This window comes from Dreissena polymorpha, chromosome 4 (assembly GCF_020536995.1).
Source record: "Dreissena polymorpha isolate Duluth1 chromosome 4, UMN_Dpol_1.0, whole genome shotgun sequence".
NCBI lineage: Eukaryota > Metazoa > Mollusca > Bivalvia > Myida > Dreissenidae > Dreissena > Dreissena polymorpha.
The window spans coordinates 38,204,984-38,228,234 of record NC_068358.1 but is presented as its reverse complement, the minus strand read 5'-3'; the positions used below and the strand labels follow the sequence as shown (position 1 = coordinate 38,228,234).

Sequence of the window (23,251 nt, the reverse complement as noted above, 5' to 3'; positions counted from 1 at the left end):
AGACAGTGAAGCGTCTCCTTATGGATAACACAACTTCCACTGGTGACATAAACACAGATGCCTTCCAGCGTGCCATGCTTCAGTACAGAAACACACCAGACAGGGATACCAAACTCTCTCCAGCCATGTGCATATTTGGCCGCCCCATTCGAGACTTCATACAAATTCCACCTGGAAAGTATAAACCTCATGAAACTTGGTTAAGCACATCACTGGCCCGTGAAGAAGCCTTGCGAAACAGGCACATGCGGTGTGCAGAAAAACTGTCAGAGCACACTCAGAGATTACCACCTCTAGCTGTGGGAGACAATGTTCGCCTGCAAAACCAGATTGGACTCTATCCTCGCAAGTGGGACAAGACTGGCGTGGTAATTGAAGTTCGCCAATTTGACCAGTATGTGGTACGACTTGATGGCTCAAGACGGGTAACCCTTCGCAATAGGAAGTTCCTACGAAAGTATGTCCCCGTTCAACTACAACCACGACGGCTGTCCATTGATAGTGACCTAGCACTCAGGCTACCTGCAGCAACAACTGAAAATCCCACAGGACACTCCATCACACCAGCAGTGACCCCAACACATGCAACCAGATCTACGCCGGCTGCAACCAACACCGGGATCCCAACTCACTCTGCTCCTCACCCTACTGCGTCACCCAGTAAGGTAACGCCAAGCAGCAGTGAGACACCCAGCCGAGGTAACCTGCAGCAGAGTCGTCGTCAGCTAGCCTATACTGAGCCTCCGAGTCCTGACAGTCGACCAGTAGACGTTTCCGTGGACACAGGACCAAGTCGTGAGACACCAAACCGCACAACCCCGCCAACGGACCTGTTGTGCCTTCCAGTCAGACGATCAGGAAGAACTAGAACTGCCCCAGAGTGGCAGAAAGACTATGTCATGTGATTGTTGACAAAGGCTCATATAGTTGACCACATCAAAGACATTTGCCTTTTCTTGTTGTTAAAAAGTTCTCTTTTTTTTCTCTTACTTTATAATGGAGTAGACCTGGTGGGCTCCAATGTTCCCAGTACTTTTTGTTATCAGTCTTTGTTTCAACTTCAGTTAAAGTGTAATATTATTTCATATGAACATTTCATACCCAAAGACTTGGGGGGAGATACAGGATAGTATAGCATCATTTCTCTAATTATCATTTTATAGATATAATTATCATCATTGTTAATTTCAGATCTTGATCATTGTCGATGGAAATAAAGATCCTGAAGCAAATAGTTGATACTTATTTAATAACGATGTGAACAAAGGGAAGCGACTGTTCTGTGGCTACATCTCGTAACCATTCATGCTCGTACGATTACCGTAAGTCGACCATGACCTAATTTCGACCACTTTGTTTACATTAAGAACGCGGCCATTTGGATGACGTCACACGCAAGCGCTCTGAGTATTTTGATGAAGTGACATGATATATCGGAAATAGTAGTAAATCGTATTAAATTTAAGGCAAAGTTTTTTTTATTAAATTGGTTTTCAGACCTCTTCATAATGGTGATTTTTTTACTTTTTTTCTTTTAAGGCTTATCCAAAACGACTTAAACAGACAAAGACACACAGATTGTACTCCCCAACAGCTTTATCAAATGCTTACAAGCTAGTAAAAAAAAGATGGTGTCTCTGTAAGAAAAGCGGCTGCCTTGTTCAACGTCACAAAAACCACTCTAAGAGATAGAACTGCTGGAAGGGTCAATGTTAACATTATGTCTGCAGGAGCTTTGCCTTTGTTTACCTATGAGGAAGACAAAAAATTGGTTGAACATTTTAAAAAAATGGCTTAATATGGCTATGGGTATACCAGAAAAGAGTGTAGAGGCATTGCATCTGACAGTAGTGACACTGAAAATGAAGAGGACTTGTGTTGCCAGTACAAACGATTTCCCCTGAAGCTGTCAAGCACAGTGCTTAATAATTTTTGTAAAACGGGCACAGCGTGACAATAGAGCCTGCAACCACTGGGTACACCTGTCATTTAGTACAGAAATTAAAGTCATCAGAAGATGTGCAACATTTATGTGCCCATGCTGTGCTAAAGAAGAGTGACACTTGTTCTTAAGAAAAGTGAAAGAAACTTGTTCAATATTTATAAAATATTAAAACATATTTAATATATATTTACTGTTTTAGTGCTTTTTCTTGATACAATATCTCCTAGAAGGGGAAAGCGAGGTCTGCTGCGTATGTGGACTTTTTTATCCTCGCAGAGCTGACGAAAATTCGTTTATTAAAATAGTAAACTGGGCACAGTGTGATGAGTGCGGACATTGGGTTTACCTTGCTTTCTGTGACAAGAAAAGAGTCTAGAGGAGGGGAGATGCTTTTCGGTGCATGCACTGCATAATTTAAACTTCGAAAGACAAACTTTATCTTTTTGTTGTTGTTAATATTACAAAGTTTATTGTTGTTTAGATGTGTATCTTATTTCTACAGTTGTTATTTGTGTTTATTTTATGATTAATGACAGGAAATATAATTTCGGACGGCATATGTAATATATTCTCGTGGCGAAAGGGCTCATCTTTTATGTCTCAGTCATAGTGCAATTCACCGATCTGTGTTTCCCCTTCCGAGGCCTCAAATTGTGTGCGCGTGACGTCATCGAATGATGTGAACGAATACATAGGAAACGTTTGATTTGTCGACAGCAACCTTTTCGTAAGTAAATAAGTTGTGTTACCGAAGTTATCGACAAGTTTTTGTTGTTTAAACTTATAGATAAGATATTGCTTGAACTTTGTGTAATAGTTTCATGCATATCAACACGTAAGGCGCATGCGCGCGTCTAACCTCTTAGGTGGACGAATAGACCGGAAAACAGGCTACTAACGTTAACTAGAAATACCACTTTTGATCAGAAAATTAATACAAAAAGGTGTTTTAGTTGTTTTTAATTTCAATAAGCATACTGTTTACGTTCTGTTCATATCTTCCTAACAATCTGTTATGTCATCATTTTTATAGGACAATATTTAATGTATTGTGTTTTATAATTTTGAAATGAAAACATTAATATTGTTTAAGACTAATAAAAAAAACATACTATTTAAAAGTGATTTTTGTTGTAATTATTGGCATTTTATTTTACATGTGTAGCAAGTTTATGTAAATCTTTACCTATGTATTTTTTTCAAACTATATATACCAAAAATGTGTTATAAGATAAAAGTTTCTCAATAAAAATAACTAAAAATATATAATAACTCAAGTTTAAACATATGTGTGTCATAATTTCAAAAATAAGTGGGTGGCTGAAGCTCAAGTAACTGATAAAACAATCATAAGAAGGATAAACTGAAGTATGATTTTTCAATGGTTTATGTGCTAAATTTGAGATGTCTTTTCTAGCAGTTATATAAAGTGTTCCTGACCAAAATCAATGTTATATTACTTTCAAATCATTTATGTATTGGTATACAACAAGAAAGTGGTAGAATATTTGCGGAAAACATAAGAATTTTTGACGAAAACTTGTCTGCTGAAATTTACCGAGATGTTCCGGAAATGACCGATCGTCGGTTACCGAAAATAATACATGTCGTGGTTTCTGAAAAACGAAATGGATGTACCCAAAGATTTTGGTGTTATTGACTATTACTGGTTGATAAATGTATGATTTTGCTTCTCATTTGAAAAAGTGCTGCTTTCAAGGCTGATAAACTTGAAATATGAAAGCTATTCGGTCATTTGGCCTTTGTTTGTCAATACATCTGTACGATCGGTAATTTCCGTAACCACTCGTAAAATTGAAGCAGACACAAGTTTTAATCACAATACTTATGTTTTCCACTTATTTTCGACCACTTTCTTGTTCAATAATAATACATAAATGATTTCAAAGCAATATTTTACTGATTTCAGCAAGTAACACCGTCTATAACCGCGAAAAAAAACATTCCGAACTTTTTGGTTTACGATTTTTATTTTCTAAATAGCTTGCATAGAGCATGGCATTGAATGTTATGCACGATAAATGTCTCTACTTTCTTGATTGGATGATTTTAGACTGTTTAATCCAATCAGAAAAGAGCGTTAAAACGTAATTTAGACCCATGTTAAGCAAGATAATAAAGAACCACTTTTTGGTTACTGCCGATTTGTGACATCACGAGTTGCCTCCCTTGTTGGTTCATGCTACTTTTCAATCTCCATGCAGAGTTGTCGTTCCTACTGCTACTTTTGCCAGTTTGGCAAACCACGTGTTTTTGCAACCGTGGGTTTCACTGCGTGGGTCGTCAAGAGTACGATTGTCGGTGGAGATCCATCAGTAACAACTAGTTTTAGGCAAATTTGAGCCAGTTTGGCATAATAAATTTGTCTGAGACGGTTTTTTCTTGAAAATAACGATTGTTGCTGTGACGTCACGTGTTTATGCGTATCTATTCAGAAGCACTAGAACTATCGCAATTTGCGGTGGTACACAGGGGTGCGGCGCAGTTTGTGCAAGGAATCTTCTAGCAATCGCAGGTTGCGGAGGTGCACAGAGGTGTTGCAGTTTGCATCCAGGGGCTCTACTGCAGTGATAAGAAGGAGGGAGGTGCTGGGAACTTGGCTGCTCACATACGTCTTACCAGTTTGATTGGTATGTATAGTATGGTGGGCCTTTGTTGCCATTAATTAAGTGAACTTTGTTAACATCGTTATTAAAAAACAAACAAACAACAACTTGGTTTTAATACAGTCAGTTTATCTATTCCGGCTCCTGTCCGATTCCGACATATTTCTAGATTGAATGGCTGGTACGGAGAGAGTATGTTTAGAAACTTAATTTTGTCTGTTGTTTCATGTAAAGTAATTATTTCTTTGTCTACTGAATGGATGTTTACAAAATGTATGAACTCTTGGTCTGCCAGCGCTTGGATTTCCAAAACGAGGCTTCAGATCGGTTGAATTTCCGGCGCGTTTTTTCGGACGTCTGAAAAGTCGGTGGACAACATTAATCTGGTTCAATGACCGAGGTTACCAAAAGGTTCGTGTTATTTTCTTGAATTATATATAATTTACTCGTTACAGTCATCAATATGCATTTCCACCTTCATTTAAGAAAGATAAACACCATTATATAAAGGCCAGTCAGTGTATCTATTCCGTACCACCTGGATGCATAACTCGGGGGCCGTATAAACATTACCGTAACTTCGACAAACATTTTTGGTTCATGTTTTGCGGATTTGGTCTGTTGTTTAATGCTATAGTTCGTCATTAAACTTGGTTGACATGCAAAGTATGCCTTGAAATAAAATGTTTGCAATATTTTCTCCCATTTGTAAATGTGTAATGAAAATAAATATGCTCTGTTCTTTAGATACCGTTCCTCTTAGACGTTACATTGGATGCTGTGGGCTATAGTTTCAACTCACAAGTTATTAAAACGCAACAAAATATGGGAAAAACATTCAACTTTAATTTAAAAACAAAAATAACATCAAACATCAACGTTATAATCTGTGACCTCTACCTGAATGTACTCGACCATGACGATCTGCGTACAGCAAGCGCTTCTCTCGATACCGTTCTTTTCATTGGCCAAGTGCTGACGTCACACACAATGACTCACTCGCTACGGTCGGCTCGTGAAAGTTAATCCAGTTGTACAAAATCAATTTAAAATGAAATCAACGTATGTAACTTGCAAATTTCGTTAAACTATTAAATTGTATAATGCAAAACGGCTTCAAACAGTAACAGAAATAATAACGAGATTTAAAACATAAATAAAACTGTGATATGAATTGCTTGCTGATTTGTTTGTTAAGCCTCGACCTCGCATTTTGGGCACACGAACTCCGACATACGTCTGACGACACGAACGGTTGTACAGAAAGCTAGATGTACCCAACCGTCGCATTTATCACATTGTGCCCAGTTGACGATCTTCAAATGTGGATGGAGTCTTAAGTCTGGAGGTGTAATCTGCTTGCAAACGCAGCACGGTACTCTGTCGTCCAACTCATCATCATCTGTGTCCGTCTCCATGGCAACATCGGGTCGATTTATTTGAAGGCCACTTGTAGATGGTAGTGGACGGCTGGGCGTTATCTTGCTGGTGTCGTTTTGTTCCTTTCTCTGGGATGCGTATGTTGCGACCTCATTTTTATACGAGTCTGACGTAATGTCTCGTCCTCCTGACTTTGGTTTGTGCGTCCGTGGTTTTGCATTGCTGCACGAAGGGCATTTCATTTCGGTTTGGCAAATGCTGCATTTCTTTGATGACGCTATGTCGTTTTCTTTCTTTGAATTAAGAAATGCGAGCACCGCATCTTTCCCGCCCTTCAGTGCCGCTACTTTGCGAACAGGACTTGCTTCGCGGAAACCCTCACACGTTATCAGCTTCTCGGCAGATATTGCGTTGCTTGACAGGGGATGTATTCCGGTTTTCCTGAATGCCGACTGGATATTGAGCGGCGTCATGGCCTTCAGGTATGCCTTACATGCTAACTTAGCCATGTCGAAACGAGTTATTTTCTGCCCCATATGAGCATTCATGAAAGACGCGCATTCATTGTAGTAGTAAGATTTAAAAGGCCCAAAGATACCAACATCCAAGGGTTGAAGCACATGAGATGTGTGTGGTGGTAGCACAAACAAAACCACTCGATTTTTGCTTGCCCAATCAATCAGCTCTTGATTCACGTGAGATGCGTGGCCGTCGTAGATAACAAGAACTGACTGCTGTGGTCCAAGGGCAGGGACGTGCTCAAGGAAGTGCGTCTTCAGGTACTCAAGAAATACGTCACCGTTAGACCATCCGGAGTCTGACATGACGCCCCTGGCTCCCGGAGACGTACCTTTCATCAATTCGGGGTTATACCTTTTGCCTTTGAAAACAAAATAGGGTGGGAGTGAGTTTCCTGAGGCATTAGCGCACGCGATAACGGTTTTTGTTGTGGATCTGGGAGAAGTTATGGCCTGTGGTTTGCTGCCGACGGGAGCGATAACATTGGGTGGTCTGTGTCCAGGCTGAATTCCAGTTTCGTCAATGTTGAATATAAGATGTGGCTTGTCAAGGAGATTGTGTTGGTGAAGGGACATTTCTAAATTCTTGAAATACTGCTCTAACGCTTCTGGGGTTGTTGACTTGGCGCGGTTGGTGTCTAATGCTCTCGGCTTTAATGAAACTATTCTGTGGTCCCACCTTTTTCTAAACCCGTAGAGCCAGGTGTTGCTCATTGGTTTGTTATCCGGTTTTCTTCCAAGTTTGTGAAGCAATTCGCCGGCCAGCTGTTTAAGTTTGGCATTGGTTATACCATACCCTAACTGGGACAACGTTGTGATGCGCTCAATTAGGGTTTCTTCTTCTTCTTGGGTCATAGCTCTCCATCGTTCATTTGGATTCTCTGCGTTTACAAGACCCTTAACGCGATCCCTCAATGTTTGAGTCGGAACTCCGAAATTGCGCGCAGCAGTTTTAATTTTCATACCCTTTTCTTTAACTGCCTTATAAGCAAGAAGCAGGCTTTCTGGATTGTAATTTCGTTTTCCAGCATTGTACTTTTTGGGGACGGGCTGAAAGGCAAAATTAATGCTACCTAAATGAGTACATGTGTTTCATGTGAAGCTCGTATGGTGCATGCTAAACTTTCGATCAATAGCTTCATTGTTCGATCCCCTCTAAATAAAGTTATAAATATCTGCTCATAAACTCAACAATCTGGTTCGCTGAATGGCACGGACTCGACAGTTTTTTCTAGCACACAATTCAGTCGAAATAATGTGAAACTATTTTACTTAAATTGCTTAAATTGCCATTCATGGCTCAGACATAACGCAATATTTTTTTCCATTAGATCTGCAATAGATGTGCCGGTAATACCCGGAAAAAATTTGACAACACCTCATTAAGGAAACGGATTTCAGTGCAACCAATCTTGAATACAAGTTTTAAATTGGATTTTAATTGATTTTGATGCACATAAGTGAACATGGTGGTTTAGCGTAGACTTCCTGACATTACCTATACTTTTAAGCGCAAAAATATACTGACCTTATTTGTGAGTTACTTCCCTTCTGTGTAAACAAACGACAACATAAATTCATAATTCCAAATCGGATTTTAAAGTAAATTTGGGTCAAAGGGTACTGATTAACATATTGTTTGTTATAATTTAGCATAAATATGATGATTTTCAGCAATATACCTGCTTATGACGCATCTTTTCTTCTGTATTTTCTTACAAGGACGAGGTCCAACAAAATTGGCGTAGTTTTCGGACAATGAAAATTTCGCACACGCTGTAATTCTAGAAATATATGTGACGTAACGGTATCTCGAGAATAACGGTATCGGAAGAATAAGGGATAAACTTTCAGTGGTCAGACAAACTGTCTTAACTGTCAGAATTACAGCACAGGAGCTTGAAATTCTTTCACTACATAAAGTCTATGCATAAATTAGTAAAAAAAAATACCCCACCCAACCCTCTTCTCTATATATAAAAAGACAGCTTGTCTTTTTATATATAGAAAAGAGGGGTGGGTGGGGTATTTTTTTAATAATTTATGCATAGACTTTATGTAGTGATAGAATTTCAAGCTCATGTGATTACACACACACACACACATATACATGTATGAACACTATTATAAACAAAAGCTATGATGAATTCTTTCAAATAATTGGTCTCATTATTCACAGTGTGTCACAATATGTTCACTATATCCCTGCTGCAGGCTCATTAATGAGCAGTTTATAATTTTGTCACAATATTTACACAAATTATCCAATGCATTGAATAATATTCTTTGCATTAGGGAAATGCTAAATGTATGCTGTCTCAGAACAAATTTAAAGAGTATATGCTGACAGATATTATTATAAAGATAAAGTTATAATATTAATTCAAATAAATTGGCGGATTTCTAAATATTCATGGAACATTCTGTGTAGCCCGCATTACCTTAATTTTTAGGTTTAGACCATCCCAAACTGAAAGAGGTTGCAGATAACACACTAAGTTGTAATGTAATAAGACAAAGTTGATTTAGAAGGTTATATATCATTTTGATAAAAAGGGAAATTGCTCAAATTTGAGCAATTTCTCCTTTTATCACAATTATATCTAGTGTCAACATCAAAACCTTGTAAAACCCTGTTATTGCATTGTAAAGGGTTAACACTTGTTATATCATTTACATTTGCAGATACAATTGCCATGGGAAAGCAGAAGACAAACAGATCATCAGTACATTGTAGTCCAGCTGTAGAGGCAGCGAAATCTGTAAAGCGGGTAATTAATTATCTTAATCAATTAAATAGTTATGCGGTAAAAAATATTTCAAAGTATAATGTGCATCTTATAATGGTACACATAACAATTTTGACTTAAATACCATTTTGATTGCTGTGTGTATCTTAGTTGTGAACTTCCTAAAGCCATTTTCAAATTCATTGAATACAGAGCACAGTTTCATACTTAACTTAGCTATAAATTAAAATGTATGTTATACTCACGCATTACTGTATAAATAAACTATGATATCATAGGAAATATTTGCCTTTAATAAATGTAAACATATAAGGTTACATACAGTATGAACTGTAATAAAAATGAATACAGTATGGTACATGTGGTATTTTCTCACATGATCAGTTGATCACATTGTGCAACAAGGTGAACACAAAAGGATTTAGTTTTTTTTATTTTACCCCATGTACAAAGTATGGGGCTGAATTGGATTCACATCGGTGGGTTGGTCCAGTGTCTGTAAACAAAAGTTGAAAATCTTTGTGGCCATTCAACAGAGTCAAATGATATGTTATACTAATATGCAATACAGTACTCCACAATTGCCTGTAGGTTTGTTTAATGATTCACTTCAAAATATACTTGTGGCCATTTGAATATGCCTGTCATTTATGACAGGTTGTATAATGTGATCACTTGTAGCTGGTGTGTGGGTGGGCTTCAGAGTTTGATTTGCTAAATAACTTAAGTACCCTTGCATAATGAACACCAAACTTTGTGTATAGACAGCTGGTACTTACATGAAAATCCCTTGTTATTGATTTTAAACCTTTCAATGCTGCATTTCAAGATTTGGAATTAATGTGTCTATGGACTGGATTTAAGCACTTGCATCCAATTAGCTCAGCCTTCCAAAATAGCCAAAATGATTTGAGACAGTTTGTAACAAAGATTCAACTACACGAATGTGTGTGTTATCTTTGAAACACATTGTTGATAAGACACGCAAAAAATATCCAGCATTGAAAGTGTTATTTCAACAGGCAGTTGATTTGCTAGAAATAAAATTGTAAAATTATTACTTAATCGTGTTTTTTATTTACACTCCATATTTTGTAACAATGTCTCGATACCTTTTTGTACAAAAATCTGCTCAAAGTGACAGTCAAAAATCATTTTGAGATGACCCCCGAGAGCACACATCTAAAAATAGATTTGCGATTCGGAATAGTTTCTCTGCTATCGCAAACGGACACGTCGGGTGCAGGTTTACACGCGTGGTTTTACCTACTTACACGTGCTCGATTTAATTCAAGTAAGTCTTAAATTATCGATAAAAAAAGTGTCTCTCATCATACGAAAACAGAGAAATGTGTCTATCGCACGTGAGAAATTTGCAGCGAAAAAGCGTAAGGTGTGACGGAATAGATACACTGACTGTACATTGTTTATACTATTTTGGTAACTTCAGATTGAAACTAAAGAGTACAATAAATACATAACACAACTCTGTATAGTTTAAATAGACTTGCAACACACCCGTGCTTGTTTCATTTAGTTCATAAAATAAATAAAAATGGTTGTTCAAATTAATACTGCATCAGAGGCAGATTTACGTGCAATTCCAGGGGTGGGACAAAAGACTGCGAAGGTTATTGTTCGATTAAGGGAAAAACATGGGACTATGACACCAGAGTAACATTTCAAATAATTATACATAATTACCTCGTTGATAATAAACAGCAAACGATAAATGTTTTTGACACCCATTTTATTTCAAGTATGCATGCAAAGCCGAATAATATCGAGACGGTCCGCTATATACGCTGTTTCATCATAAATTTAACACCCTTTCTGTGTTATAAACAAGAGCTGAAATCGTTAATTTATTAAGATTCATGTATAATAAGCTTTATTGATATGTTTCGTGAACAAAATACTACAATATATTCCATAAAAATATAATAATATGGCAAAGGAAATTCAATGGCCGGTTTCTAAACGAACGCATAATCGCCAAGACCGTAGCATCAGTTCAGTGCGTTAGGAACGCGCGCTACTTTTTTCTGCCTTCATTCCTTAATTACTTTCGTTTTTAAACAATTTTTTTTCTATCGTATACAGAATTCTATTCTCCTGAGCAATATGTAATTTTTAAAACTGAACTCCAAATATAAACGCTACAAATTGGTATTAAGTACGAACATGTCAACCGTAAATCTAGATTCTAAAACTCCAAAACGGTATGATATTTGCAAAAGTTCAAGTTATAACTCGCCAGGCTGTCGAAATCAGAAGAAAAACTTAATATATATTTATATATCTGTTTACTACGTAACGTAAGCTTTCTAATGATATATAATTTGTAAACATCGGCCGAGAAATGAAACTATAATTTAACAAAAGACGTGAGTGGGTACATCAAAATGTATAACCTCGGCGCTTCGCTGTACGCTAATTGTAAAAGATCGATAGCCACAACACGTTAAAATGCGCGGTGGTAAAACATAAAATGTGTATTTCTTGTGTTTAACTCGCTATAAATCCATTAATTACAACGGGAATATACTAAAAGTTATATTTTTTTGAAAGAGGAATTAATAAGCAACAAGATAACGTATAAACCAATAAAATCGGATGAATAGTTTTTGCATAAGATTGAATTTACTACAGTAAGGGTCAAATACTCGATTCATCTACACTCCGTGGTTTCCTTTACTGGGTTGTTTTCTCGCTTTTGTAATAAGGTTAGTCTCATTTATAAGACCCGCAAAGAATTTAGAGATACTTTTTATGTGGGCTAAATTCTTTGGAACCATATAAAAAGTAGCTTAATATTTGAGAGCGTCAAAAATTTGGACAAGTAATAAGGTATATTTTGTTGTTTTATTATTATTATTTTATATCTTCTCTTGTTTTGTTTCAGGTGAACAATATATGTTTTATGTGTTTTCGGATGCATTTTATAAATTATGGACGTTTCGCCGCTCTGTAGCAACCACCTCATATTTTTGATGTCACCAAAATCAATGGCAAATTATACATTTTTTTAAAAATAATCAGAAAATATACACTTTGTACCCTATATGTAAAAGAGTTAATGTTTAAATATAGATTACAAATTGCAAAATTCAGGGGAGGTAATAAATGGATATACGTTTTTTGAAAGAAAATCTAACCCCACATTAAAAAGTACTGTATATGTGTTTATATGACATAATTAAAGATTGCATTAACATATTTTACATATATTAAACACTTCACACAGACAAAGAAACCCGGTTGGCTGTATACAAGTTATTTAGAACTCCCCCCTCCTGGATTGCACGCTGTAATGAATTGAAATGCACATTTTTTTAATGATAATAATGAAAAATACTAATACTGTGTCTTTTTTGCAAAAAAATACCTCGTTAAGAAAATGTGATGTAATAATATAATAATTTTAAGTGCATAATTGTGTTATGAGTATTTAATTTATTATACCTGCACAATGTTATTTCATGACATGAAAGTTCATTCATATGACATTTTATGACAAACCATTTTTTCAAATGGTTATATATGTACAATAAATAGCACATGCTGATCAGGGAAGACGCTTTCCGCTTTTATTGTATTTTTCGTTTAAGGATCACTCCCCTTAACAAAAATCCAGTTTTGGTAGAAATTGTCATGCCTGATGAGCCTTTACGGACTCCACAGGCTAATCTGGGAGGACACATGCACATGCATAAAGCTCATTTTCCCAGATTGAGGCTCATATAATTTTATTTTTTTTAATAATAACATTGTGTACATAATTTGAAAATTGCGACTGTGAAAATACAAAATGTAAATAATATACACTAAATATTATATCAATAATACCTCATTTGTCTACACTGTTTTCTTAGTCTCCGATTACCATAGGATGGAATATAAAAATAATAATCCTGAAATAAAAATTAAATAATACATGGTTTTACTTTATCCCACAGTACTACTGCATTAATTATGATGACAAATATTGAAAATGAAATAAACATTCAATACGTTTCGATTCATTTAAATACAATTTAAATGCAACTAGAAATGGCGCGGCAGAGGCAGACGCGTATCTCTTCGCCGCATGTTTGACCCAGGGGCGCCCCAGGGTTGGTAATGGAGCCATGCATAACTGAGATTGACCGTATTGTCATAAGAGAAGTTCAGTATCAATTAGAAGTGAATCGGTGTAGAAATGAAGAAATTATAGTAAAAAGCAATTTTGGTCGGGCGTGGCCTATGTGGGCGGGGCGCCCCAGGGTTGGTAATGGGGCCATGCATAGTCGAGATTGACTGTATTGTAATAAGAGAGGTTCAGTTTCAATTTGAAGTGAATCAGTGTAGATATAAGGAAATTATAGTAAAAGGAAATTTTGTGTGGGCGTGGCCTATGTGGGCGGGGCGCTCCAGGGTTGGAATTGGGGCCATGCATAGTTTAGATTAACTGTATTGTCATAAGAGAGGTTCAGTATCAATTTGAAGTTAATCGGCGTAAAAATGAAGAAGTTATAGAGAAAGGCAATTTTGGGTGGGCATGGCCTATGTGGGCTGGGCGCCTCAGGGTTGGTAATGGGGCCATGTATAGCTGAGATTGACCATATTGTCATAAGAGAGGTTCAGTACCAATTTGAAGTGAATCGGTGTAGAAATGAAGAAATTATAGTAAAAGGCAATTCTGGGTGGGCGTGGCCTATGTGGGCGGGGTGCCACAGGGTTGGTAATGTGGCCATGCATAGTTGATATTGACCGTTTTGTTATTAGAGAGGTTCAGTATCAATTTGAAGACAATCGGTGTAGAAATAAAGAAATTATAGTAAAATAACCTTAAAAAATGAGTAAAAATCTCTAACCCGGCCCCACCCCAACCCCATAACTTTTGACCCAGGGGTCAGATCAAAAATTCCAAATAGTGCGGGTTCGCTCATATGCTCATAGCTTCCATGTGTGTAAGTTTCAAGGTTCTAGTGCTAATAGTGTAGGAGGAGATAGTAGCCCGGACAGATGGACTGACAGCGCAGATAACCACAATATCCCCATGCTTTTCAAAAAGACAATTTTGGGTGGGTGTGGCCTATGTGGCCGGAGCGCCCTAGGGTTGGTTATGGAGCCATGGATAGTTGAGATTGACTGTATTGTCATAAAAGAGGTTCAGTATCAATTTGAAGTGAAACGGTGTAGAAATGAAGAAATTATAGTAAAAGGCAATTTTTGGTGGGCGTGGCCGATGTGGGTGGGACACCCCAGGGTTAGTAATGGGGCCATGCATAGTTGAGATTAACTGAATTGTCATAAGAGAGGTTCAGTATCAATTTGAAGTGAATCTGTGTAGAAATGAAGAAATTATAGTAAAAGACAATTTTGGGTGGGTGTGGCCTTTGTGGGCGGGTTGCCCTAGGGTTGGTAATGGGGCCATGCATAGCTGAGATTGACCGTATTGTCATAAGAGAGGTTCAGTATCAATTTGAAGTGAATCTGTGTAGAAATGAAGAAATTATAGTAAAAGGCAATTTTGGGTGGGCGTGGCCGGGGCGCCCCAGGGTTGGTATTGGGGCCATGCATAGTTGAGATTGACCGTATTCTCATAAGAGAGGCTCAGTATCAATTTGAAGTAAATCGGTGCAGAAATGAAGAAGTTAATGTAAAATAACATTAAAAAAATGAGTGAAAGTCTCGGACCCGGCTCCGCCCCAACCCCCATAACTTTTGACCCAGTGGTCAGATCAAAATTCTGTCACTGTCTACGTCGCACATATGCTCAAAGCTACCATGTATGTAAGTTTCAAGGTTCTAGTGCTAATTGTGTAGGAGGAGCAGGTGGCCAGGACGGACGGATGGACAGACGAACATCACCACAATATCCCCACTTTTTCTCAGAAACATGGGGATAATGATAGAGATGAAATAGGTATAAGCAATACTATATGATTACCATATACATGTATTTGCAAATAATGACATTGAAAAACAACCATAACCTTATTTTGCATTAGTTAACAAATTGAACTGTTAGTTTAACGGTTGTTGATGATAGTTAGAAAGAATGAAAAAGGCATTTACCGGTATATCATGTGAATGTGAAAAATGTGTATCCATTTCAGTGCTTAATTGCTCCAATGAGACCACAATACTGATGTTATTGCTGTGTGTTGATGAAAATGAAGTGAACATTGATGTAGTCTTATAACTTGGATGATGGCTTACAATCTGCAATCTGCTACTCCTTCCATTGACATTCTATGTAAACAGTAAAATATAACCTCAAAGCACAGACATTTGAAAAAGTATGACAGACAGACGGACATACAGACGGAAATGCAATTACTAGATGCCGACCTTCAGGGGCATAAAATTGTAGTCCTGTTGAAAATCACTTGACACTTTTTAACATGTTTACCTTCACCATGACTTACAAAATATTCTAATGGTGACTGGGATCATACAACTTCCTGACCACATTCCTCCAGAGGTGGCTATGTTTCTTTGTCAGATGGCGGCAAAGTTTCGTCCGAATCTGAAATCTTTATTCTAAAAAAGTATTATAACATTGTAATAAATGTATTAAAACACATGTATTTATTTATAGGTATTAGTTGTACATTGTATATAGTTACTTTATACAGTATGAAAATGTGTATGATATTTTATTTAATATACAAACAAGTTATTGTTTCATGTCAAACACAAACAAGTCAATGCGTTAAATAATTTCCTTTCATCTAAAATATGCCATATTTATGTATTAATGTTATGATCAAATCAATATCTTATTTGCTCATTTAATTAAATTAATAATCTTATATCTTTTATAAAATATAAAATAATTATACCTTCCAAAAATATATATTACATAAATTGTATTGCTTTTAAAACATAGCACTTATACAAATTGTTAAACTATTTATAAAACGATTTTCTCAAATAATCCTTGCTTTCCCCTTGCTTGCCAGTGTCTGTACCTCTATAACTGCATCACTGCCATCAGTTCCTTCAGAATTATACTCATACAGGTCTTCACTCATAGTTCATTATTGACTGTGTAATCTATAAAGTATACAAAATTTCAATCAATAGGTATGACTATTTGTATCAATGTTATTTTCAATAATTAAATGAAATTTGGTACGAATAAAGTTTGGTACAAATCGTAAAATTTTGTTTCATAAAGAAAACAGTTATATTTGATTGTTATCCTTGATGTTTACACAAAAACAAGATGACCCCTACAGATTTTCAGGTCACTAGGTCAAAGGTCAAGGTCACAGTGACTCGAAAATAGTAAAATGGTTTCTGGATGATAACTCAAGAATGCTTAGGCCTAGGATTATGAAACTTCATAGGTAGATTGATCATGATTGGCAGATGACCCCTATTGATTTTCAGGTCACTAGGTTAAAGGTCAAGGTCTCAGTGACTCAAAATAGTAAAATGGTTTCCGGATGATAACTCAAGAATGCTTATGCCTAGGATCATAAAACTTCATAGGTACATTGATCATGACTGGCAGATGACCCTTATTGATTTTTTTAGGTCAAAGGTCAAGGTCACAGTGACTAGAAACAGTAAAAATGTTTTCCGGATGATAACTCAAGAATGCTTACGCCTAGGATCATGAAACTTCATAGGTACATTGATCATTACTGGCAGATGACCCCTATTTATTTTCAGGTCACTAGGTCAAAGGTCAAGGTCACAGTGACTTGAAATAGTAAAATGGATTCTGGATGTTAACTCAAGAATGCTTACGCCAAGGATCATAAAACTTCATAGGTACATTGATAATGACTGGCAGATGACCCCTATTGATTTTCAGGTCACTAGGTCAAAGGTCAAGGTCACAGTGACTCGAAATAGTAAAATCGTTTCTGGATGATAACTCAAGAATGCTTTCGCAAAGGATCATGAAACTTCATAGGTTTATTGATCATGACTGGCAGATGACCCCTTTCGATTTTCAGGTCACTAGGTCAAATGTCAAGGTCACAGTTTCTTGAAATAGTAAAATGGTTTCCGGATGATAACTCAAGAATGCTTACGCCTAGGATCATGAAACTTCATAGGTACATTGGTGATCATCACTGGCAGATGACCCCTATTGATTTTCAGGTCACAAGGTCAAAGGTCAAGGTCACGGTGACAAAAAAACGTATTCACACAATGGCTGGCACAACAACTGACAGCCCATATGGGGGGCATGCATGTTTTACAAACAGCCCTTGTTCAATATAAATTAAAATAGAAGTTCAGACGAACATATGTCGAAAAATGCGAAATAAGCCATTAATTCTGAAACGGAAAATGTCTTTACAGTCAAATTTGCCAGTATGTAAATCATGCATGTACGATGTGAATCTAAATTTAGTTTAATGGATCATTCTAATTTCCTGCAACAATATCTATTTGTACGACACATGAACACTAACTCCTATCCTAATAAAAAGATGAATTATTCTGTTATTGTAGGTTAAAATGTAAAAAATATCTTCGACATTGGCTCGGGGCGCTAATTTGTATTTGCTGCATTTTATGAAATTTGTCGTCAATGTATATTTTCTCTTGTCTATTTTGTGTTTATATTGTAACATATTTTTAGCTCGGCTGTTTTCGGAGAAAACCCGAGGTATTGTCATAGCCAGCTCAGCTCATCGTCCGCCATCTGCATCTTGCTAAAACCTTAACATTTTGTTAAGGTTTTGAGCATTGGCTCTAAAATCAAAGTGCTTCAACCTACAACTTTGAAACTTCATAGGTAGCTGAACCTTGATTAGTTCTACATGCCACACCAATATTTGGGTCACTAGGTCAAAGGTCAAGGTCACTGTGACCTCTAAAAAAATAAAATCTGACAAGCTTTCATTAATTCAAAACTGCACCCGTTGTTGAGCGTGGAACCCGTTATGCGGTGCTCTTGTTATCAAGACAGGGGACAAAAATACTACTCGTCCGCTCGTATTGACGAGTTAAATCTTGACAGGACGAGTGGATTTTCCTGAAGCTCTCGTCCTACAGGACGAGTGAAAATAAGCTGACAATAAAATATGTATTTTCTGACAAGTAAGACTCGTTTTCATTAAATAAAATCATTGTCTTAAAGCATATCTATTCCGAAAGTAGAACGCAAATGAACCGGAAATTGCAATTGTAAATTTCATACAGCAGTTGCGCGTTGTTATGCAAAACTGTGTCCCGAGTAAATATTGACTTTTTGGTGTAAACTTTGCGCGTCCATGTTGACAGGGAACTATCCGACTGCATTCACTGTAAGTATTGATTTTTAAAGAATTATTTAACCCCGAAGAACGGCTTTAAACCAGTCTGAATTTCGTCAGAAAAGGACTGACAAACGAGCGTTCTTTAAAGTTGGCGGGAGCGATGTTCAAACGTCCGAAACGGAAAGCACACGAGCATTAGTAAAAAGGAAAACAAAAAATGTTCTTCATTTATTAATTTGTGTTCCTCATAAATAAAGTAACTTATTTCACTGCTTTTGTGATCAGCTGGCATGAATAACTGAGTAAGCAGCATTTTAGCAGTGATATAAGAAACTGTATTAATAATATCAGCCCTTTGCAATCTTTATTTCACACATATTTGAAGGACAAGATCATGTGTTGGCAGGACGAGTGAAAATTTTAATGCACTTGTCCTGCAGGACGAGTGCAGTTTAGAAATATTTTTGTCCCCTGCAAGAGTAACATGTAAGTGTGACAAAACCTACATTCCCTTCTTATACACAAGAATATGACAAAAGTGTTGTTTGATGAAAACCTCCTGCACTTTATTTTATTCCGATAATTAGCTACCAAATTGTAGTTTTCAACAATGTATGAAGCAGAATATTACAGAACAAAATATTACTGTGTAAAAATTAATACCGAATATACTCATGTTTATTATTACTTTTAGAGAGAAACTACCAGGTCAGCATGGAGATGATAACAGAGAAAATCAAGAAGCTAGGGCTGCCTCCTCTTATTTCACGAAATTTCCAACAATTTTCTTGTGATGGTCCTGTTATTCGAGTCATGCAGTTCAACATGCTTGCACAGGGTATTTTTTAAACTATTCTTTATTATAAAAAATACTAAAAGTTGTAAAACAGTGCATGTAAAAGTTATTTCAAAATAATATATTATTATTAATTAATTAATAACATTTTCATTATGAGAAAGTGTTTTAACTTGATATAATTCAAATTGACAATAAATTACCAAATGAAATGATTATGACATATTAGAAGATATATGACAATAAATTACCAGATGAAATGATTATGACATAGAAGATATATGGTTTGCTATAACGTCATCATTATGGTGGATGGAGGATAATTTCAGACAGTTTTTGTAAGGAAACTTCACCATCCAAAAGCTGAAGCTAGCTCTGTAGTATATCCCTATGTAATCATGATGATCTGAAAATTGGATTTGACTATTGGTGTTATTTAGCTCACTTTTTTGGAAAGTAATACAATTTCAAAAACGAATGTCTCCCAAATTCGGGTAAATGCAGACAGGGTAGGGATTCTTGGAACAGATATTTAGACATGCAGTTTACAGAAAGACGGTTCTTTTGTGATATTCTTTACAGTTACCTTGAATGCATGTCGTATTGTATCTCTACATGCATATTTGTCCGAAGTTACCAGACTGTTAGAAATTACATGAATTGACCCCTTCAGTACTATGGTATTTTTAACATAACTAACAGAAATATCAACATCAGCAAGATGAACAGCTGCAGCTCTGCTTGAACATTTTAGTACAGTAAATTATATTATATTAAATAAGGTAATCATTCCAAAATATTTCAGGCATTGATGTCACATTTGATTATTATCATTTACTTAAAGATTGTTCTGACATTGATCACGAATACTAATGTCTAACTTCTTAATAGACCTTGAAAAACACACATATGATTAAAGAAAGCCTTCCTGAGGAAATGATTTGAATGCTAGTACTTTTGTGTCATTGTTAAAATGTTTTATATTTTTACAGGACTTACCAGTGGCGATGGCAATTTTATTGCATGCCCTCCAGCAGCTCTTCAACATGACACACGAAAGCTACGTATTGTAGAAGAAATCCTGCGTTATTCTGCCACGATTGTATGCCTGGAAGAATGTGATCTGTTTGAGTACCTGACAGAGACATTAGCTGCCTGTGGGTATGTTGGACTTTTCTTTCCTAAGCCACACTCCCCATGTTTAGAAATGCCCGAAAACTGGGGCCCGGATGGTTGTGCATTGTTTTACAAGCCATCAGTGGTCACGCTACGCAATTCAAACAGCTTTCCGTTAAAAGAAGGTATGAACACTGCAAACCAAGTGATGATCATGGCTGTTTTCAACTTGAATGCTGACAGTGATTTCGTGTTCAATGTAGGTGTTACTCATTTGAAGAGCAAAAAACCTTACAGAGAGCAACGAAAGCTACAGGGTGAGTTCATTCGTAAATATTCGCTAGAAAATTGCCAGGATTACCCTCTCATAATTTGTGGTGATTTCAATGCAGAGCCCACAGAACCAGTCTGTGAGTTAATGAAGTCCAGTGGGCTGACCAGCGCCTACACAAGCCTGAGCCCAGATAAGAAAACGGAGCCCAAGTTTACGACCTGGAAAATCCGGCCGGGCTCTGAGGAGTGTCATGTCATTGACTACATTTGGTACACGGCATCAGGGTTCAAGGTCAAGGCATTACTGGATGTTCCATCTGAGGAAGAGGTCGGAAAGGATCGGCTACCATCTTTGAGATACCCCTCAGATCATATCTCACTTGTCTGTGACTTTGCTATTGTTAAGTGAAATGAATGAGACCACTAAACATGTGGCATTTGGTTCTTTTGTGGAAATCAAATATTGTCTAGTATTGATAATGAAGTTGTAAGAATGAACAGCTGATTTTTTTAAATCAATACGGCTGAAGTAGCATCTATTTTTTTATTTAGTTATAAATAACTTAGAACATATATTTGATAAATTGTAGGAATCACATTTAGCATAATCTGACTCGTATACATATTATCCATGCAGATAGCAAAAAGCCCTTGTCTATTTTTAGACGGACTTTCTCCAAAACATTGTATTTTAACGAGACATTATAGGTATTATTATTACACTATTACATGATTGTTAATCGACTGAACTTTATGATTGTTGAATTCCTGAGATTGCAATTAAGTGTTTTGGCCTCATTTAAAATTTGCGTCTCCATCGGTGACATACATGCTTTAAATCAAGTTAGTTATCAAGTAATGTACAACAAAACACAAACAATAGTACAGGTAGTTTGGCATATTAGCATAAATAAACTTTATTTTCATGTAGTTTTTTATATCCCTGTCTCTTAGTCTTGCAGTGAGTGTGTTCTTTTACATTTAAGTGTTATGTCTGTGTCCCTTTGTTAATGTTTAGTGTTGATTTGTCAAAATCCAAGATTTTCTTCTAATGTAATTTGGATAATTGTATAAATAGAATAAGAGGTTAGTGTTGATTATAGATCAGGTTAATCATGCTCGGCACGAAAACGAAAAGAAAAAGCACTCGCCAAGGCTCGTGCTATTTGTTTTCCAAGCCTCGCATGATAAACCTGATCTATAATCAACACTAACCTTTTATTCTCTATGTAAAAATCTGAAGTATACTGATAAAATATTAATGCTCTGAATGGATCTCTAAATACGGATTCAGACTACTCCAACATTATTTAAATGTATACCATTGTTTTTGTGCACATCTTGCAAAATAAGATTTGATAGTGGAATAAAGTTGATAAAACATTTCTTTAGTAAAAAGTTCAGAAGTAGGCCACAGGTGGTTAGCGTGTTGCTATGATATTAATTAGTGAAAACATCATTTTGAATGAAAAATAATCATATTATAACGAAAAATTATCTTTTCTGAAAAACAAAATCACCATCAAATATATATATAACAAGGTATGCAACTCAAAATCACCCCAAAACGGGGTGCATCGCTTTGAACAGCCATATCTTCATCAACTGTGCAGCGATTTTCACGATCTCGGTCTTATTCAACGCAGAAATGAATTTCCTTTCTGGAAATGTATATATATTGCAATATTTTTACAAATGCTGGGTCAACTTTTTAAGAATAACACGATACACAACTCGCATGACCCAGTTAATAGCCTCATATCATGACTGCCAAAACACCCGCGAAAAAAAAAACACTTGACCAAATAGGACGCTTAACGCAAATACAATGCGACTACGACTTTTATTATGTAAGAACACTCCGCAATTCCTTTGAAGCCGGGGCCTTGTGATTGCTATTGCGTAAAGAATTGACCTCTAACTGAAGTTAGCAAAGGAAACGCAGCACCTCATTGACCCATTCCTTCGATGTGCGAAGGCAGATTGAATTTTACTAATGTATGGTTTGCCTATTATAACACACATTATAATGCGGTAAATATGCGACTAAAAAGTAAAAAACACTATAATTAAACTATTGTTTTCAATTAAGTTATTTAGAAACCAAAATTCCAAACCTTATTTCAAAACAGCAAGACTACATTTTTTAGAGAATATTCTTGTTATATTTAAATGTTTTTTTCAACAGTTTCAGCGTATATGAAACATTTTTTATGTTGTCTATCGTATCCCTGTAATAATTGTTGAACTCGTGGTCAACGTATTATTTATTGAGACCTGTGAATATAAACAAGCGTAACCTTATACTAGTGCGTTATTCTCACCCGGACTCCCCTTTGTTTATCGCCAGCCTCAGATTAATGAATGAGATGAGCGAAAATACTACGTCACGCAGACGCAGCAGAAAGTGGACTATTTTAATCATTCATAAACAATCTCCTCCGCGACACGTACAATACGATCATTGTTTTTTTTTATTCTTTTCTATAAAACACCATTCGAAACTATTGCATTTAACACGATATTAATATAATGTTTCCATTTGTGAATAAACATAATTGGAGAACTCAAACCTCTTGCATAAATTATACAACTCTTTCTTCGCGCGTAGTAAGCGGGAATTGGGCTAAT

The 23,251-nt window shown here is 36.3% G+C and overlaps 2 protein-coding genes across 8 annotated transcripts; one reads left to right on the top strand and one right to left on the bottom strand.

The window, feature by feature from the left end:
- Positions 1–2,330: 2,330 nt before the first annotated feature.
- LOC127880020 (nocturnin-like) lies at positions 2,331–22,350 on the top strand. 7 transcript variants are annotated; one of them, XM_052427227.1, is made up of 7 exons: positions 2,331–2,672; positions 4,402–4,596; positions 4,868–4,983; positions 9,156–9,241; positions 15,032–15,131; positions 19,130–19,273; positions 20,224–22,350. In XM_052427227.1, exons 4-7 carry the CDS (start codon positions 9,167–9,169, stop codon positions 21,027–21,029), a joined length of 1,125 nt encoding a protein of 374 aa, XP_052283187.1. In that variant the 5' UTR covers positions 2,331–2,672; positions 4,402–4,596; positions 4,868–4,983; positions 9,156–9,166; the 3' UTR covers positions 21,030–22,350. The 7 variants fall into 7 exon arrangements, with proteins under 7 accessions (XP_052283187.1, XP_052283193.1, XP_052283189.1 ...); XM_052427229.1 differs by lacking the exons at positions 2,331–2,672; positions 15,032–15,131 and having other exon boundaries at positions 4,216–4,596; XM_052427230.1 differs by lacking the exons at positions 2,331–2,672; positions 4,868–4,983; positions 9,156–9,241 and having other exon boundaries at positions 4,216–4,596.
- Positions 5,308–8,353, bottom strand: LOC127880019 (uncharacterized). Its single transcript, XM_052427226.1, has 2 exons — positions 8,153–8,353; positions 5,308–7,520 (listed from the first exon to the last, which is right to left on the bottom strand). Exons 1-2 carry the CDS (start codon positions 8,165–8,167, stop codon positions 5,766–5,768), a joined length of 1,770 nt encoding a protein of 589 aa, XP_052283186.1. The 5' UTR covers positions 8,168–8,353; the 3' UTR covers positions 5,308–5,765.
- Positions 22,351–23,251: the final 901 nt, after the last annotated feature.

Bases quoted from the DNA above. Each gene is read 5' to 3' on its own strand.
- LOC127880020 (XM_052427227.1), top strand. From the start codon at position 9,167: ATGGGAAAGCAGAAGACAAACAGATCATCAGTACATTGTAGTCCAGCT. The intron at 9,242-15,031 runs GTAATTAATTAT...CTAATTGTGTAG, and splicing joins CAGCGAAATCTGTAAAGCGG to GAGGAGCAGGTGGCCAGGAC. The intron at 19,274-20,223 runs GTATTTTTTAAA...ATATTTTTACAG, and splicing joins GTTCAACATGCTTGCACAGG to GACTTACCAGTGGCGATGGC.